Here is a 15,000-nt window from a genome sequence, read left to right as displayed (position 1 = left end):
CAGCAAGCGGAGAAGTAGTCTCCGAAGACGAGAAGTCTGACATGAAATTTAACAGGCGATGTCATGTCACGACTCAGTCACGTGTGGTTGACTGTTGCATGACACCGGACACCAGGGGGGAAAAAAGTAGAAAAGTACCGAAATGAGGTACCGAAATCTCCTTTGCAATTCGGTACGGTAAATACCGAATGTAAAGTAACCGGTACCTACCGGTACCGATTTTCGGTACCCAACCCTAGTTAAATCTTGAGAAAGTATTTTTTTCTTGAAAAAGCTTAATGTCAAGCCCTGTGTCTGTGTATGAATGTGTTTGTATGTGGACGAATGTGTGTGTGTGTGTGTGCTCCAGAGGTCCTACATCTAATCGCTCATGTGTTGAAGCGGCGTCTGGTGGGGAAATGGGAGTGTGTGTGTGTGTGTGTGTGTGTGGGCTGCCCATCGTGAAGATGTCATAATGCTGATGATTGGTAGTCTACAAGGTGTGTGTGTGTGTGTGTGTGTGTGTGTGTGTGTGTGTGTGTGAGACTGTGTGTGGTGGTTTGAGGGGCAGATAAGAATATGTGTTATCTGTTACCAGTGCTTCCATGTGTCTTGCAGTGCCAGAAGGTCCGTCTGCGGTGTGTGAAGTTTCCAACCAGTATTTCTTTGTCTGTCCCTCCCTCCCTCCCCCCTCTCGCCCCCCCTCTCTCTCTCTCTCTCTCTCTCTCTCTCTCTCCCTCTCTCTCTCCCTCCCCCCCTCCCTCCTAGGTCTCCTGTTGACCGGCAGCAGTAAGCAGCAGATGTCCTCCAGCCTCTCCTCAGCTCCTTCCTCTTCCTCCCAGGACTTCCCCAGTTTCTCCGATCCCTCGCTCCGCTCCGGGGCCGGAGGAGTAGGAGACTCCTCCTTCTCCCCTCCCTCGTTCGGCCGCTGCCTGGCCAAGCCCGGCTCGGAGGGCACAGCGGCCTCCCTGGAGGGCGTCAAGCCCGTCCTCGGCACCTTCGGCTCCCTGATCTCCCTCCCCATCCACTCGGCGCCCGGTGGTGGCGTTGTCGGCGGAAAACTCTACGAGAACTCTCTTTCTCACCCGCTGGGCGAGACCGCAGGCCTGAACCCTCCAGTCGGGTACAAACGCCCCCAGCCCTCTTCTACATCCTCCTCCTCGGCCACCTCTTCCTCAGGGGTGGCGGGGTTAGGAGGAGGAGGTGGAGCGGAGGAAGGGGTGAAGGGGAAGAAACGCAGGGGGAACTGGAAGAACCGCTACGGGCCCTGCTACGACACGCCGGAGGTGAAGGCCTCGTCGGACGGAGCCGAGCAGCACCAACACCACCACCTCCACCACGCCGGCCTGCCGCCACCGCCACTCTGCTCCTCCTCCACCGCCACCGCCACCTCCTCCTCCTCCTCCGCCTCCCCCTCTCCCTCCACCACGGCCCTCCTCCACCTCCCGGGCAGACCAGGCACCGTCTCCAGCAGCGTGGGAGGAGGAGGAGGAGGAGAGAGGGGGCTGGGGGGCGGCGTTGGTGTCAGCAGTGGGATCCAGAAGTCTCCTTCGCTCCTCAGGAACGGCAGTTTGCAGAGTCATGGGGTCTACAGCTCCACTCCGGCAGGGCCAGGTAGCTGGAGACGTCGGGCGCCACACACACACACACACACTGTCATCTTTTCTCCGCCATCTGCTCTGCTTTGCAAAAACACGTCAGGCAGGTTGAACCCAACTATGGTGGACGCAGGGATATCAATTTATAACATAATTATAATTGAATATTGGATTGCTGTGGGCAATGCAGTCAGATAATGTCATTTTGACTTTACTCTCTCACCTGAAAAAAAATCGTATGTCCAACTATAAAAAACAGACATTTCCAATGCTTCAATCCACTGTCCATGTACTGTAACTATGCCATTATGGTATTACCATAAAGCCCAATTCTAGCAGAATAAGAAAGATAGTATATCTACTTTAAGTAAAATAATAAAGTGCATCCAGTTAGCTCTTTAGCTGGCATGTGTGCTAGTGACTAGCTCATCTCATCACCTCTCAACTAGCTAGCTAGCTTGCTAGTTCTTTGACACTATTTACACACCATGGAACTATAATCAGTCACAATAATAACGACCAATTTGAACCAACTTGCTCTGTTAGAACACTCAGCAATTATATTTGCTAACGTTTCAACTTGCTTACTTTCCATCTGCAGACATCTCACCCTGCAAAAACTCTCTCGCGTCGCTCGCGCACAATCTTGCCACTAGGCTTGCCACTCGCCAGATTCGGGTGCGTTTAAAAAAAGCGGATATTTTAGCCTGCTTGTCAGATGTTTGGTGTCTATGTCCGTAATAATTCCTCTTTCTTGGGGGGGCGGGGGGTTCCGTTGGGGGGGCGGCCCGCCCCCCCAAGGCAATGGTAGGGGAAACACTGATAATAATTTTTTAAATGTAAAAGCGGGGAGCTTAGGTGGCGTAGTGGGTTAAGTGTCGACCACGTTACCGCAGGGTTCCCAGTACGATTCCGATGTCCTGCATGTCATCCCTCCTCTCACTCACCCATCCTTCCTGTCATAATCTCTACTGTCTCTATCAATAAAAAGAAAAATATGAGTGAGACTGCCCCACTCAGAAAAAAGAATATGAAAAGCTAAAAATACCGGCTCGAAATTAGACTATGGCGCCTCGCCAGCCTCGTCTATATATGGGAGAAACACTGGAGAAACTTGACGGACCACACCACTGTGTGTGTGGGAGAGAGGCAAGCCTTATCCTCAACAAACAAACACACACACACACACACACACACCCTGAAATCACAAGGCTTTCATATCCCTCTTCTTTTTTTTCACACACACACATGCGCACACACACAAGTGGTCTGTCTCTTTTCATCTCATGTTCTGTTGCTTGGCAACCGTGTCAATGCTTTGGAGTTCCTGTCTGTCCGCACCTTCTCTTTGCATCCCTTCTTTCTCTCTCTGTTCCTCAGAATCACTGTCATTATTTCCATCCTCTCTCTCTCTCTCTCCCTCTCTCCCTCCCTCTCTCTCTCTCTCTCCCTCTCTCCCTCCCTCTCTCTCTCTCCCTCCCTCCCTCTCTCTCTCTCTCTCTCTCTCTCTCTCCCCCCCTCTCTCTCCCCAGTTCTACAGCATTTCTCCCTGTTTCTCTTCACCTTTTTGTGTGTGTGTCTGTGTGTGTGTGTGTGTGTGTGTGTGTGTGTGTGTACTGTAAATATTTAGCTGGAGGTTAATGCAGGGCAGTAATGGGGAGGCTCTTGTCGTTTATCTGACCCCCCCATCCTGTCTCCTGTCCCCCCTGCAGATGGAAGGATAGTTAGACTGATAAATGGTGTTAGTTAGGGGGGGTTACATTTAGCCTGGGTTAATGTTTGATAGTAGGGGGTTGGGGGGGGGAGTGGGAAAGGAGAGAGCGATGGGGGCTGGTCACGTTTGACTGGTGTGTGTGTGTGTGTGTGTGTGGTCAGTGGTGGTTAATGTTTGCAGGGGTTCATCTCGGGGATGTGAGTTCACGACTCGAGTTCCAAAGTCAGGTGAGATTAGAGGAGTGATCACATGCTGCTGCAGACAGACGGAGCTGTCTCTGGTGTCCACCCACCTGTGTGTGTGTGTGTTGTGTGTGGGGTGGATGTGTGTGTTGTGTTGTGTGTGTGTGTGTGTTGTGTTGTGTGTGTGTGTGTGTGTGCGCGCGCGCGCAAGTGCTAGTCCTAGTTTGTGGCAAATTGGTGAGATTAAACATTAATTGTGATATTTGTTTGCGAGGAATATGGACGTTGCACTGAGAGAGATCGGACTAAAACCACATAATATCACCATATTATAGTGTTTTGTCCACACGTTAAACTTGGCCACCCAAGTGGTTGATTGTAGCCTACCCCGTGTCAGCTGGGTCAGGTGAGGCGGGTTGCAGCCTTCACAGGCTTCACGAGGCTTCACAGCAACCATTGTGTTCGTAACTTATCCTAGAATGCATTTTGTGAATGTCTTGTAGCTAATAGCGTTGAGCAATTTAAAACTTGCACTGCTAATTTTTTTGTGTTTTGAGCCCATGAAACTTGATTGCAGATTACATGCAAGACTAGCTAGCTAGCTCGCTCAAATAAAGTTTGATGTGTCTTTCGTATTGACAGGTGGAGGCCACAAAGCTGTAATGCTTGCGTAAAACTTGGAGTCAAATCATGTTAGAGCTAGGCTAACTAGCTAACTAGTTTTCTATCCATGTTGTTGGGCTTTACGGTTAAACTGTTATTGCTGTAGTCTTGCAATGCTGTTGTCAAAGTGTGAATTGTTGGTGTGTTATTGTAAGTGTACACCTAAACTAGCTAGATACATTGACATTGGGAATGCAGTTGAAGTGATTTTGCATGCAGGGTCATCATCAGAATATAAACTAGGCTACGGGGAAAATGCGTTTTAACATGCAAATAGATCATTTCTATGACCTGTCTTCAGTTGTGCTTAACGAACAACATATCAGCAGCAATACTTTTGACAATAATTTGAGCCTAGCCCAACACATCCCATATGTACCCCCCAAAAAAATCAATAATAACTCCTCATTTTGGTTATGAAGAGGTGCAAATAAGCGATTCTTTAAGAAAATACAGTATTTTATAGTTTGTCTGAAAAATCATGAAATCATCATAAAATAATGTTTTCTGTCATAATTTGTCTGCAATCTCATTTTGTAAAAAGGAAAAAAAAGTGAGTTGAGTGCATCGTTACATCCTTAACAGCAACATTTCAAACGACCGGTCTGATAACTCATAAACAAGGAGCGATGTATCCGGGAAATGGTCGAATGGGGTGGACTCCAAATCCAAATGAATCCATGATCAAATTCTCTCAGCTAGCAAAATAAATCTGTTTTAAATCACTGCTGATACAAATGGGTGTGGAATCTGAAAGCGGACAGGCAGGAGTGGACAGAGGAGTACCTCTGACATGAGCTGGTTCTGACAGGTGGTGTGCCGGTGACGTGTTGCAAAAAGACAGAGATCCAAAACCTGAAACCTGCATTTCTCATTCGAGGCACAGTAGCTCTACCCGTTAGTCGTCACCACGAACCTTAAAACCCTCTTTCCCCCCACGGCCTAGAAGTCCTGGAGAGGAGAGAGAGAGAGGGAGCGCAGGGTCATCTAGGTTGAGATGGTTTGGTTGGCTCCGGGCCTGATAGGGGGGGAGGGGGGGGGGGGGGTCGTGGAGGGTGGGTGTTGTCCTGGGGGGGGGTTGTGAAGTAATTATCGATCACTCTGATGGATTCCCGATCAGACAAGCCGAGGCCTGTGCGCCTCAGCTAATGATGCTGGTTAAACTGGGGCGTGGGTGTGTGTGTGTGTGTGTGTGTGTTTGTGTGTGTGTGTTTGTGTGTGTGTGTGTGTGTGTGTGTGTCTCTGTGTGTCTCTCCTCCTCGCTCACATTCACATAACCTGCTCCTTCCACCCTTCCCCGGTCAACCTTTCATTGGTGGTGTTTATCATTAACCAGGGGCAGTATCAGTGTGGACGCTAGGTTGGCCCTTCACAGCCACGGTTCACCTGCTGGTCCAGGGGTGTGTGGAGGGCAGCGTTCACTGTGGCTATCACCTCCTTCACTGCATATACCTGACTAGTTTGAATAGGACTCTCTGTCTCTCTAAATTCAACTTATCTCTCTCTCTACTGCTATTCCCCCCCCCTCTCTTTCTTTCTCCTGCTATCTTTCTCTCCTGCTCTCTCTCATGCTGTCTTTTCCCTCCCATCTCTCTCCCCCTCCTCTCCTGCTATCTTTCCTCTCTCCTCTCTCTCTCTCTCTTCTGCTATCTCTCCCTCACTCTCTGGCACAAAGCACTCTTGTTCCCTCCAGTGAATGTGTGCTGCCCAGAGCCATTCAGCCTTTTGTAGGCTTGTCGGGGGCCTCTCTCCCCAGGGGTCAGTGAGGGCCAGGGTTTATCCTCGGTTAGGGGGGAGGGAGGGGGAGGAAGGGGGAGGGGAGCAAAAAAAAGAAAAATCTATAAAACAGCAGCAACAACAAACAGAGAGAGCATGTGATGTGGGGGAGGGGGGGGTAACATGAATATGAATGGAGCGCCCCCCCCGCCCCCGACACAGTGATGTGATGGAGGAACGTATGAGTCATCAGATTTCTGCCTGTTATTCTGGGTCAACGGCAGGCCGGGCTTCCAACGCCTGTGTGTGTGTCAGTGTGTGTGTGTCAGTGTGTGTGTGTGTCAGTGTGTGTGTGTGTGTGTGTGTGTGTGTGTATGGTTGTATGAGATTAATCTAAGAGCGTTTCCAGCTGTTCTTCAACCAAATCCAGGCAGCAGTTGTACTCCTCTCGTACACACACACACACACACACACACACACCCCACTATCAAACTTGTTGTCGATCATTCATTCATCACTGATGATGAGGAAGATAGTGATAATGGTGATGGTGATGATGAGGAAGATAGTGATGTTGGTGATGATGATGATGACGATGGTTTTCCTTCCCGTAGGTGCCTTCTCCAGTGGTGACGTGTCGTCAGTGACGGGACCTGTTGCCATGGGCGGAGCGAACGCAGACTTGCCACAGCAACCGATGCCATCTTTAGCCCCTCCCACGCCCTTCACTGCCATAGCCCCTCTCTCCGGCACAGCGTCTTCACACGTGAGTACAAACACACACACACACACTTCATTTGTCTCTTCATCATCATCCAATTAGACAGAATCACACTTATATCTGAGCGAACCGTAAACCGTTTAAAAACACACACGCACACATACAAACACTAATTAAGTGCCTGCAATACCAGAGGTCTGAAATAGCGAGGTGAGCTATACTTAAATTAATCCTTTAATGAATCCTAGATCCATGTTTAATTGTGAGAGGAGAGGGTGTGTGTGTGTGTGTGTGCGCGCGTCTGTGTGTGCGCGTGCGTGTGAGACGTGATATTCTCCCTGTTGATCAGGAGCCTCTGGTCAGACAATAGACGACCTTCACGGACGGCTGAGCTGAGGGTCCCATTCTACAGAAAAGCTTCGTAGCTCAAGTAGTACTTAATTTCTCCTCGCCACAGAAAAGAGGGAAAAAAGAGGGAAACAACTGTATAAATAAATCTATAAATGTCTGTGTGTGAGGTTTCTCTGAAAAGAGATAGATAGAGAGAGTACTTCAGCGACAATGCTTTTTGGGGAACATCCTTGGGTTGGTCAGTGGAGGTAGAACCAATCAGTGGAAGGGATCTTTGTAATATATGAAATGAGGAATGGTGTTAAACACACACACACACAAACACACGTCTGTCCACCGCCACCAGCCTTGGGTGGGCACTACTGTCATTAGACTAGGACTCCAGTCAGCTCTGAAGCCAATCGCTCGCTCGCTCGCTGGCTGTGTGTGTGTGTGTGTGTGTGTGTGTGTGTCAGCCCCCACCCCCTAAAGAACAGAGGTTTGCTTTTTTCACTCTTTCTCGGTTTTTTACTTGCTCTTTTTTTTTTTCTCCCTGCATTTTCTCTCTCCCCCTCCCTTCCCCTGTCCTGTGATGTGATGTGATCAGATGTGACACATGTGATTTAGGAGGGTGGAGGGGAGGGGGGCTGACGGACGGATGTTCACACTCCAGTTCGCTCCACCCCCCCTCCACACCACCACCACACATCCACATTGTATAGAGGAGAGGCCCAGGGTAGCACAGGATATCACGCCTGTTTACAGCATGTATAGAGGATTTAGGCCTACACCAAGAAGTGTGTGTGTGTGTGTGTGTGTGACTAGATATATTGTGTTTGTGTGTGACTAGATATATTGTGTTTGTGTGTGTGTGTGTGTGTGACTATATTGTGTGTGTGTGACTATATTGTGTGTGTGACTAGATATATTGTGTTTGTGTGTGTGTGTGTGAATTACTCTATTGTGCGTCCATATTGTCCAGAGTGTGTGATGACTGTAGTCGTGCCTCAGGGTATCTGGGACAGCCTGGCTGTGAGTTCACAGGATTATGCAACTACTATAGGACGACCACAGGCTTTCCACAGTGTGTGTGTGTGTGTGTGTGTGTGTGTGTGTGTGTGTGTGTGTGTGTGTGAGTGAGACTACAGTCTTCTTCAGCCCTCTACAGGACTCTCTGCCTACTGTTTTTGGCTAGCAGCCCAACTCAGGACTAGCGAGAGAGACGGAGAAAGAGCCTTTGAATGAGAGATGAATGTAGAGGGGAAGGGCTGGGATTATGGAGAGGAGGAGGAGGGGGAGGGGTGGGGGCTTGAATGTCAGTGAGAGGGATGGAAGAGAAGGCCGGGGGGGGCTCCCTGGATCCCCGAGTTTAACCCTCTCTTACCCTCATACTCCCTCTCTCTCTGTCTCTCTCTCTGTCGCTCTGTCTGTCTGTCTCTCTCTCTCTCTCTCTCTCTCTCTCTCTCTCTCTGTCTCTCTCTCTGTCTCTGTCGCTCTGTCTGTCTGTCTCTGTCTCTCTCTCTGTCTCTCTCTGTCTCTCTCTCTGTCTCTGTCGCTCTGTCTGTCTCTCTCTCTCTCTGTCTCTCTCTCTGTCTCTCTCTGTCTCTCTCTGTCTCTGTCTCTCTCTCCGTCTCTCTCTCTCTCTGTCTCTCTCTCTCTCTGTCTCTCTCTCTCTCTCTGTCTATCTCTCTGTCTCTGTCGCTCTGTCTGTCTCTCTCTCTCTCTCTCCGTCTCTCTCTCTGTCTCTGTCTCTCTCTCTCTGTCTCTCTCTCTGTCTCTCTCTGTCTCTCTCCCACTCTCTCTGTCTCTCTCTCTCTGTCTCTCTGTCTCTGTCTCTCTCTCTCGCTCCATTGCTCCAACCTGGTGTTAGACTTCCTCTCAGAGGAAGATCCCCAAATTGAATGTAAACAAATGAGCTGGGTGTGAACGGGCGAGATGAGCCCCACTTATTTCAATATTCAAATATTCCATCTCCATGTCTTCTACCCCACGGGAAGGGAAATTACCTTCGTCATGACCTGAGCCTAGTCTCCTTTCCTTTCCCGTCCCAGTCCCGCATCCCCTGAAATCCTGTCGGGAGAATGTGTCCCTGAATGATGTCATCGCCCGGGTTATGCGCTGTTATGGCACGTCCGTCTCATGTCAGTTCTCTGCTTTTTTGTTTTTGTATATGGATTCTCGTTTTTGCTATTCTCTGTTGAAAACTAATGCTTGAATGGTGTCATGACTAATTTACATAATTAGACCTTTTTGGGGGATGTTATTTGAATACTGAAATAATTAGAAATACCCATCCCTGGAATGGGATATTCCATCGTCACCAAACAGACAGTCTATACTGAACTGGTTCTAACTAGTGGACCAGTGGCTCAGGCGAAGCACCAACAACACCCATGTCACATGACAAGGGTGGAGCTCAGGTTGGCCTCACCTCTGGCCTCACCTCTGGACTGTCTGATAGACAGTGTTCTGTTTCCAAAAGCCTCTCCCCGCTTCTTCTCTTCCCCCCCTCTCTTCACTCCTCTTCTTCTTACTTGGGAAATGCTTTAATTGGATTAAGCTCTACGCATCAGAAGCACTTTGTCAGCATTCTATGGGGTGCTGAAGAATTGGTGTGCGTGTGCGAGTGTGCGTGCGTGCTTGTGAAAGAAAGCAATTCAACAAGGCCCCAGCACACTGAAAACACAGTACTAGAGCACATGTTTAAATGAATATCATTCTCTTTCCAACCCCCCCCCCCCCTTCTCTCTCTCTGTAGGTGAGCGGGTTACCAGGCTCAGTCTTCAACATGGCCCCCTCCCACATGTTTGGAAACAGACTCAACCCCAACTCTGCTATGGCTGCACTCATGGCCCAGTCTGAAGCATCACCAGCAGGTGTGGGTGTGTGTGTGTGTGTGTGTACACAACGCAACGGTTCTCAGTTTTTTTACGGACGTTTCGGTTTGCCTTCCACGGTTCAATACACTAGTGAACCGTGGCGGTTTTCGGTTTATGCTGCGTTTCATTCAAAGTCGGAGGTGGAGTTGGTCTGGAACGCAGTTGCTTCTTGTTCAAATGTTTGTTCATGGCGAGCGGAGTTGAGAACATGGCAACAATTTGAGGAAGCCCTGGATTGCTACAAATCTGCGTTGTGGCGTCATTCATTCTGGTTTTGGTATTGAATACAGCGATGAGGGAACAAAAACAGGGAACAGAAACGCGTGTCAGAAATGCTTCACGCGTGTCGTATATGCGCTTAAAATGCGCACAATGCATATATGGGCTACAGCTGGTACAGCTGTCATGTAGGGCTGCAACGATTAGTCGACATAATCGACGACGTCGATCATAAAAACTCGTCGACGTGGAATTTTAGTGTCGACGCATCGTATTAAAAACACACGAGCCGATAATACAGAGCCGCGCTGTTCATTTGTAATTGCAATGCACTACAGGAACTGCTGGGGGCAGTGTCACGTCTACAACTCTAGTAGCCTACTAACAGCATACAGCAAAAAAGGAGAGAGAGTATGAACCATGGCATGGCGGGGCGAGAACATGAAGATGAGCGGAGAAAAGCGAGACCTAGACTCAGCAAAGTCTGGGAATATTTTACGGACGACAAACCACACTCGTCCGTGAAATGTAATATATGTAAAACAAAACTAGCATTCCACAGCAGCACCACCGCGATGCACGAGCATCTTAAACGAAAGCACCCGGGAGCCATGCAAGAATCAGCTGGGTAAGTTTTAGCTAACGTTGTTAGCCAACTGGCTAACTTTATATTGTTAGGGTCGTAATGTTTATGTTAGCTTTACTGTTACATGTTGGAAAACAACGTCTCATGGACAGGGCTGTACATGCTATGAGCGTTTGTGCTATTCATTTATTTGCCCTGTGGCACGTGTGTGACAGACAGAGGCGCTTGTATGTAACGTTACGTAGCAGGGGTTTTCCATGTTGAAGCCAGGAGAACGCGAGATGAAATGAAGTGAGGGGTGGTCGCTATTAAAATACCAGGTAGTCATGGTGGATGATCATGAATGATGCTTGATAAGTGAATGCTATTTCAATTATGTTGAGTCCACCAGCGAGCTGTCTGTAAGATAAACAGTGCCAAGCGTAGCCTACTAACGTGAGCTGTCTGTAGTCTAGCCAGCAATGCTAGCTAGCCAATCAACTAGCTCTGTGAGCAGCTGTAGCTTGGCGTAACGTTAGGTTAGATAGCTAGTTAAGCCGGATTTATGCTTCTGCGTCGCCATTTACGCGCAGAGATTGATTATTGTATGTATTAAATGTTTTGGAATGTCCAAATTCAAATATTTCATGAGTCATTATTTGAATTTGCAATGGGAACGTATGTTAAGCCAGAGAGACTGGACAACAGGGTGACATTCACAGGTGTGCAGACTTGAGAAGGTGAGGTACAACATTGTTGTACCGGCCACACGACTAATCGAAAAAATAATCGACAGATTAGTCGACTACCTGTCATGGCTGAAGTGCATTTTTACTTTCATTTCTTCCTCTCCTATTACATACTAGTCCTCAAGCCTAAAGGGCTCTGCACACAGCGTGCGATTTCTGTTGCGCGTCAACATTCCATTTTGAAGTTTGAATGGAAGTCTATGAGAACATCGCATCTCAACGCACACGGCCCCGATTTTAATCGCACGGCGGAAATTCGATTCCATTCATTTTGAATGGGAAAAAGCACAAATTTGACAGTGCGACAAAACTCGCACGCCGTGTGCTTTGTCCCATTCAAAATGAATGGAATCGAATTTTCGCCGTGCGATTAAAATCGGGGCCGTGTGTGTTGAGATGCGATGTTCTCATAGACTTCCATTCAAACTTCAAAATGGAATGTTGACGCGCAACAGAAATCGCACGCTGTGTGCAGAGCCCTTAAGAGGCACTTTGTTGTGACGCCAGCTGGTGAAACCGTAAACCACTCGCGTGAAACGGCTATATGTATACTTTGTGGAATGGATTCATTGTTATTGTTTTCTGGAGGCTAACGGTAAAGCGATACATGGCTTGTAAACATACTTTAATTTTAGGTCGTGTTCAAAAGCAAGGACTATGTTATCATCTAATTATGTGTTTTTAGCATGTTGATGTTCTATCAGCGTGTTGTGATGTTATTAAAATACAGTTTAGACGTTCGTAACGCTGTGCTTTGTTAGCCGCTAGCTGTTAGCAGCGTTTGCTTCCGGTTTTCTGGATGACAGAGTTTAACCCTATATGTGCCTGACGTCTAACAACATTCAAATGACTCTAACTTCGTCATCTTTTTTCGGATTTCAATGTATGACACATCACTTGAAAGCTTACGATCTGTAGTTCCAGTCAACAACAAGTCACATTTGAAAGTGTTTATGTATTCTTTTTACATTTGAAAGTGTTTTTTGTTTATATATATTTATATTATACAATATACCAGTCATATTCTGGAATGTGTCTAAATGTTAAAGTTCCATAAGTATAATCAAAATAAAGTAAAGTAACAGTTTGTAAATAAACAGTAACAGTAGCATTTAAAAAAAAGAAAACACACATACCGAAACCGAACCGAAACCGTGACCCAAAAACGAGGTTCATACCGAACCGTGGGCCAACTGAACCGTTGCACCCCTAGTGTACACGCATGTGTGTGTGATGATGGATGGACCGTAACCCTGTCCCACAGAGAGACCAGAGGTCACCATCACAACGACTCCTCCCACAGCTCAGGTTACAGCTACCCAGCTCACGTGACACACACACACACACACAATTTATCAACAACAGATAACACAGCGATTGCGACAGAGAGAGAGAGGGGGGAGGCAGGTAGAAAGGGGGAGAGAAGTGGCGAGGCATGGGGGGGGGAGAGAGAAGGGGGGGAGGCAAGGGGAGTTAAGTGCTTCCTGGTGTAGCTAGTAATGGCCTGCAGCCATTGGTCCCTGAGCCACCCTGATCTCCAGGGGTCAACTCCATAATGAGACTGACAGGAGGCCACAGGGCTGGGTGTGGGTGTGGGTGTGGGTGTGTGTGTGTGTGTGTGTGTGGTTGTGTGTGTGTGTACGTACATGTTTTGTCTAGATGTGTTCTGGGATAGAAAAGGTTGAGTAGAAAAAGGATGAAGGAGAAAGCATCGTAGTGGCTGTTGGGATTACAATTGGGATAGAGTGTGTGTGTGTGTGTGTGTGTGTGTGTGTGTGTGTGTCTGTGTGTCTGTGTGTCTGTGTCTGTGTGCGTAAGTAAAGAGGTGCATGTGTGATTCATTACTCTGGCTGAGGATAATGAAAAGAAGCGTCTGGCCAAGGGCCCGCGGGCGAGTGAATGAGGGAGAAAAAAGAGATGGAGGGAGGGAGGCAGGGTGGGTATAGGGAGGAGTGAAGCAGTGTGAGTGTGTGATGGAGCAGTAGAGAGAGAGAGAGAGAAAGGCATGCGGCCGTAGTGGCCGTCGGTCTCCCGTGCCGCCAGATGTGATATTGACTGGTTGTGTGTGTGTGTGTGTTTAGATCAGGAGGTTGGAGACGGCAGCAGCAGTACTGGAGCTCAGGGCTTCCCCAGACGAGCCTCTCCTAAGACCACCCTCTCCCCACGGTAAGCACACACACACACACACACACACACACATGCTCGCTCTCCTTTCTCTTGCTCTCCCCCACCCTAGTGAGTGAGCCCCTATTTACATTCCACAGAAACCCCCCCCCCTCTTCCCTCAGCCCATCCCCCTCTCTCTTTCCCTCCGCTGGCCCCTCGAGTCTCCAGCCCTCTTTCTTGCTTTTCCTCTCTCTCTCTCTCTCTCTCTCTCTCTCTCTCTCTCACACACACTATTTTGCGCCCTCCCTCTCCTCCCCTGCAGGCATGTCTCTCTGAGTGGAGTGAGTAACAGTGGGAAGGAAGTGTTCTTCAACACGTTTCTTCTCCGTGTTTATCTGTTCAGAAAGGATGGTTGTTGTTGTTTTTCCGCTGTGTGTTTGAGGAGGTAAATCTGGTAAAAGGGATATTATGGCGCGATGTTTTGCACTGTTCTGTGGGACGGATAGTCTAACTCTCCAAGGTTGGTAATTTAAAAAAATATATATAATATGATAAAATATAAATATACATTTCATACTCGTTTTAGCTTGATGTTTTTAACCAAATACATTGAAATTTGGTGAGCGTTTAATTTTGGTGAAAATGTTAGAATATGGTCCTATTTTTGCTGAAATATAGTTGCTGAGATTGTTGTTGCTGTGTGACACCCAGAATGATTTTGACCAAATCATTTTCAACTTGACGTAAACGTGTGCGTGTGTGCGTGTGTGTGTGTGTGTGCGTGTGCGTGTGTGTGTGTGTGTCATGCGGTAAGATGGAATGGCAAAAATGCTGTTCCTCCCACTGTTTGTTGCTTATTCCTGAACCATGAACCCAGCTCTCTCTCTTTCTCTCTCTGTTTCTCTCTCGCTTTCCCTCTCCCCCCCCCCTCCCTCTCACTCACCAAAGTGTCTGAACGCATACAGGGGAGTGAGATTTACTGCATCAGGGCTGACCGACCCCTCACACACACACACACACACACACACACACACACACACACACACACACACACACACACACACACATCCTGACAGGCCGTCTCCCTTTTCATTGGCACACACTGTAACAACAAATTGTTGTCGTTTTTACAGCGGCGCGGTGTGTACGTTTGATTGACATTTATGTTTGCTTGTTAAATCTCCTGGTTCTCTCCCCCCTCCCTCTCTCTCTCTCTCCAGCTCTCCTATTGGTGGACTGCAGGTCCGGTATGACCCATCGGGGTCTATGCCAGGGCCGGGGCTGGGGGCGTTGGGGCTGGTAGGCTCAGGGGGGCCTGGGGAGACACTGCCCCCGGTGGCCACCAGTATAGAGCAGCTCCTGGAGAGGCAGTGGAACGAGGGACAACAGTTCCTTCTGCAGCAGGGCGCACAGGGCGACGGTGAGAACACACACACACACACACATACACACACACAGATACACGTACACACACACAGATACACACACACACACACACACACACATACACATACACATACACACACACACACACATATACACATGGTTCTATCACTGGGTGGTTAATAATATGGTGCTG

At 48.3% G+C, this 15,000-nt stretch overlaps 1 protein-coding gene across 1 annotated transcript in view; it reads left to right on the top strand.

Moving 5' to 3' along the window:
* Nucleotides 1-15,000, top strand: part of mllt10 (MLLT10 histone lysine methyltransferase DOT1L cofactor) — a 41,229-nt gene that overhangs the window by 20,292 nt on the left and 5,937 nt on the right. Inside the window, exons 10-15 of the mRNA XM_080543525.1 lie at nt 598-606; nt 748-1,593; nt 6,467-6,618; nt 9,662-9,779; nt 13,397-13,481; nt 14,642-14,841. Of these exons, the coding sequence (XP_080399651.1) occupies nt 598-606; nt 748-1,593; nt 6,467-6,618; nt 9,662-9,779; nt 13,397-13,481; nt 14,642-14,841 (1,410 nt within the window). The remainder of the gene's footprint in view (nt 1-597; nt 607-747; nt 1,594-6,466; nt 6,619-9,661; nt 9,780-13,396; nt 13,482-14,641; nt 14,842-15,000) is intronic.

This window comes from Nansenia antarctica (assembly GCF_963989245.1).
Source record: "Nansenia antarctica genome assembly, chromosome: 12".
Lineage (NCBI taxonomy): Eukaryota > Metazoa > Chordata > Actinopteri > Argentiniformes > Microstomatidae > Nansenia > Nansenia antarctica.
This window is presented reverse-complemented; position numbering and strand designations above follow the sequence as displayed.